The following is a 4,490-nucleotide window of genomic DNA, read 5'->3' as shown; positions in this document are numbered from 1 at the left end:
GAACAGCGCGGACAGCGGGAGGCGCGGCGCTGCGGCTGCGGCCGAGGGGAGCGCTGCGGCGGGAGCGCGGAGCTGCCGCAGGTCGGGGGGTGAGGGCGCGCAGATCTCCGCTCCGGGGTGGGGAACTCCGGGAGCGCGGCAGCTGATGGCGGCGGTGCTGCTATAGACAGACGGGGTCTGCCTGGATCCGGCGTCATTAACGCCGTAAACAAAATGATGGCAGAGAAAATCGGTGCGCTTCTGTCGAGGAGCACTCGTTATTTCCACCCATGGTTTGGTTTTTGTATGTTTGTTTTTAATTCAACGCAAACCTCAGCATCAAAATACTGAGATAAACTCCACCTTCCATGTGAGCACGGTGTAATTTCTTATCCACTGTGAATTCTGAAAAAGAAGATGACCGACTCACACCATCACTTCTGCTCAGCCCCAGCTCAGGCCCTGAGCAGCACTTCCAGCACTGCGGAGCCCTGCGTTCCCCCAGCCCCACGGGGTATTGCGCCTGCTGTGAGGCGCACAGGACAGCCAGCAGCCCTGAGGTGCAAAGCAGGGAGAGCGGAGAACGTGAGGATGTGAGCACACACAAGGCCGTATCTGAGCTGCTCAGCCACTTTCATTCAAAGTTCAAAAATAGTAGGGACAGTGAAAATGATTTAACTTTAGAAAGTGATTTAGCTGGGGCTTTAAAAGGCATTTAATGAGCTTACATTGTCCAAGTTGCTCTAAAACCAACTGCACTTAAGTAAAAGTTATTTTGGCTGGGATGTGACTTTGTATCTTGGTAGGAAAAAGCTCCCATTTAGGCATTGCTTTTTCTACCAAAAAGCACAGCAAGGATGCCGTATTCTACAAAGCTTCTGTCTGATGTGGAATCCTGTGACACGGCCACGAGGCCCAGCAGACAGTGCTCTGTCCCTGGCTGCAGCGAGCAGCGGCGTCGGGGCAGGCGTCGGGAGCAGAGAGGGGCCCAGCAGCTGCTCCCCGCCCGCAGGCACCTGCAGCACCTGGCGCCAGCACCGCAGACCCCACAGCTGCTCCCACAGCCCCACACAGCACCGGGCACCTCCCAGCAGGAAGTGCAGCAGTGAGTTCTGAGCAGGGAAAGGCTGCGTGAACGCTGCGAGGAGTGAGCATACCAAAGCTCACATGATGCACGGCTCGGAAGATGGTCTGTGGAAGGAGCTGTTTCCTGCATAGGTTGGAAGGAACTAGGCAGAGTAACAGGAGAAATGAGACTGTCCGGTCTTCCGCTGCGCTGCAGATATCCCCGGTACAGGGCGTGATGTCCAGGTTATGAGGTGGTTGGATATAAATAAATCTGAACCCATTGAAACTGTATAATGCCATCCATAACCCTAAAAGTAAATAAACACGTTTCTGAGTGAGGCTTTGAATTTGCTGTGCCATTCAGAATGCTGACGTTGTTTCCCACAACCCAGCTTCATGCCTAACGTCATCCAGAATCTCTACTCAGAGCATATGGGGCAGTTTTCATTCATGCTTGAATCCATTGATTTTACACTTCCTTTTGCTGGACTATAGCAGATGAGCATCTGCGCCATCTGAGCACCTTCCAGTACTTCCCAGAGCACTGCCTAAATAGAAAATACCCAGCAAGGATTTCTGGAGTTATGAAACCACGTATACTTGTAAAGGAAACCAAAACTTAAACTTGTATTTTGTAAGTTACAGCGGAAGAAGGTCAGAAAAACACGAGTGAAAGGATTGAACAGAGGGTATCAGAACTACGGACAGGAGCTGAAGAGCACTCTGTCCCCGCACTGTGAATGTCTGCAGCTGCCGAAGCCCAGCACGGCCCCAGAGGAGCAGTGGTGCCACAGGTCTCGCTGCAGGAGCCTTGGTTCTCTGTCTGGGAAGCCCTGGCAGCCTGCATGTGCTCCCTGGGAGCGGAGCAGCCCAGGCTGGCACCCACGGGACCGTTCCGCCCGCAGGGAAAAACTGGTCTGACTTTACAGCAAACTGTATGGCTGAGGCCATCCTCAGCCCTGGCAGTCTGTGCTCTGCAGCGCTGCGTGTACAGCCCTGCACCTCTCTGTACGTGCGTGGGGCGTCATGGGCTACAAACGGGTCCTTTTGTTGCTTTTAGCACATATGCAAGGTTTTAAAAATTCTCCCCAAGTGTTCACAAAGTCAGTCCAAATAATCCAAGTGTTCTGGTTCCTAATAACAGAGTCCAGTGATTCACTGAAAACCTTTCAGTGCAATCCCCCAGCAGCAGATGAATGCCCAGTGATGGGGTTTGGCTGTGCTCCCACTGCTGCATCGGGCAGTTCCGAAAGCTCGCAGTGAGCGACTTCAATCAGGAAACGTCACCACATTATGAATGCTTAATGCCGCTGATTTGTGCCTTCAGCTGCCAAAGCTGGGAGCTGGCTCAGCAGCCAGGAGCCCTCTGAGCACAAGGTTCAGAACAAACAACTCCTTGGGGTCAGTGTGTTGCAAGAGATGTTCCCAGACAGCCAGAAGGAAAGTTTGGTCTCCTAAAACAGTTAGCACACATCCCAGCTATTCAAAAATATCTGAAAGAGTTTATTGTAAAGTCTGCTTTTTAACAAGTATCCCATTCAGACCATTGGCTATTGTGTTTTCAGCTGGCTTCTCTAGCATTGGTGGGTTTCTGACTTTTACCGTGTGACCTGCTGGAAAGTCGGTACCATCGGTGGGAGGGCTGCGGTGCCTGGGTGCCGCCCGCAGTGCTGCCACAGGAGTCAGAGAGAGTTTGGTGGCAGCAGTGTGGTCCCTTCTGAGAACTGGGGCCCTCCAGAAGAACCTTCTGTAAACCCAAGCGGTTTGCAGCGTTATGCATGGTAGGAAAGAAAAGAGAGCAGCGGTTGGAGGAACCTGTGGGCTGTTATGCTTACAACTGTGCTGCAGACTGCAACCTGCACCTCCAGCTAAGCCTGCCACAAATGCACATCCCAGCTGGGGCTTTTCCTCCCAGGCAGCCAAAGGCACCTTTTGTTCCTGTTATCTTGTCTGAGCGTGCTGCTCGCTCAAGTGCCAGACTGGTAAGGCGCTGGCACAGGCTGCCAGGGTGTGGTGAGGTCACCGTCCCTGGAGGCGTTCCAGAACCGCGGGGATGTGGCATTGAGGGACGTGGTCATTGGGCATGGTGGGGGCGGGTGGGCTTGATTATCTTAGAGGTCTTTTCCAACCTTAATGACTCTATGATTCTATGACTGTACCGGTGTCAGGCTGCGCTGCTGCAGCTGCGCTCAGAACTGGGCTAGGGGACAGAGGATGGGGACTGTCTGCTGATACAGCTCCACTTCATTCATTGCAGGAGCTGCAGGGTGACTGGAGGAGAACAGAGGACCGGAGCTGTGCGGCACGTGGCCCCCACCAGCTGCTGGCACCAGGTGAGTTCTGCCGGCACTGAGGGCATCAGTGCTCACGGTGATGGTGCGTCCAAGGGCTCTGTGGGCACCACGAGTTCACCTGGGGGAGGTGACACACAGCTCCAGGAGCATGCTCAGGGCTCCCTGGGCTGCGCTTTGCCTCCGTAGTGTCCCGCAGGACAGCTGTGGGTTGGTAAGTCAAAGTTCTTCACACAGAAGGAAAAATACCTCCTGCAAATGGTTGTTTTCCAATCCCCTTCCTTCCATTACGTTTGCTGATTCATTTTGTTTTCCTTGACTTCAGTACCTTTTCCCAAGCAGATACTTAAGATGGAAAAACCCAAGGCAGATAATGAAAGTTTAATTGAGATTTGTAAGGCGCTGAGAAAAGGGCCCCATGAAGGCCGACGGGCACCAGCGGCGACGGCAGTCAGTGCCTGGGGGCTGCCTTAGAGGTGTCTGGAGGAGCGGGCACCGCTCTCTGGGACGCCCCCACGCCCCCCCCCTTCCCGGCGGTGCTCCCGGCAGGGCTCGGACTGCCCGCCCCAACGCGGCCGGGACGCGGCTCGCGCAACCCCGCGCAGCGGCGGGAGGAGCGCGGGGCCGGCCCCGAGCGAGCTTCCCCTTATAGAAAGCAACTGCGTCGAATCCCAGAGCCGTGGGGGCCGGAAGAGACCTGCGGAGATCCCCGAGTCCGCTCCGCCGCGGGTTCCCTGCAGCCGCAGGTTTCACGCTCTCTAGCCGATTCCATCACGAACGCGTCTAAAAAATAATGGTACATTCTTGACTGTAGGGCACCCGGGGGCAAACCCATGCCTCCGACCGAGGGAACGCGGGCGGGACACGCAGCCACGTGCGCGCGGAGCCCCGCAGCGCGCAGTGCCGCACCGCGCCCGCAGCGCGCGGCCCCGGCCGCTCCTTTCGCTTTTGCTTCTCTCCCGCGGGGTCCCGGCCGCGGCGCGGCGCCTTTAAGGCGGGCGGCGGCGGCGCGGGGCGCCCATGTGGAGGTGCTCCATGCCTTGTTGTCCTCCGCGCCCATTGGCCCGCGCCTCGCTGACAGCTCGCGCGGCGCCGCCAGCGCACTGCGGGGGGAGGGCCGCCCGCAAAGCGCGGCGCGGAGCACGGCCCGGA

At 56.5% G+C, this 4,490-nt stretch overlaps 1 protein-coding gene across 1 annotated transcript in view; it reads left to right on the top strand.

The window, feature by feature from the left end:
- The window catches only part of MNT (MAX network transcriptional repressor), a 64,141-nt gene that overhangs the window by 34,254 nt on the left and 25,397 nt on the right, over positions 1-4,490 (top strand). Inside the window, exon 3 of the mRNA XM_021415870.1 lies at positions 3,305-3,380. Coding sequence (XP_021271545.1) covers positions 3,305-3,380 — 76 coding nt within the window. The remainder of the gene's footprint in view (positions 1-3,304; positions 3,381-4,490) is intronic.

The sequence above is a fragment of the Numida meleagris genome, chromosome 18 (assembly GCF_002078875.1).
Source record: "Numida meleagris isolate 19003 breed g44 Domestic line chromosome 18, NumMel1.0, whole genome shotgun sequence".
NCBI lineage: Eukaryota > Metazoa > Chordata > Aves > Galliformes > Numididae > Numida > Numida meleagris.
The sequence above is the reverse complement of the archived record's forward strand: the minus strand, read 5'-3'. Positions and strand labels throughout refer to the sequence as shown.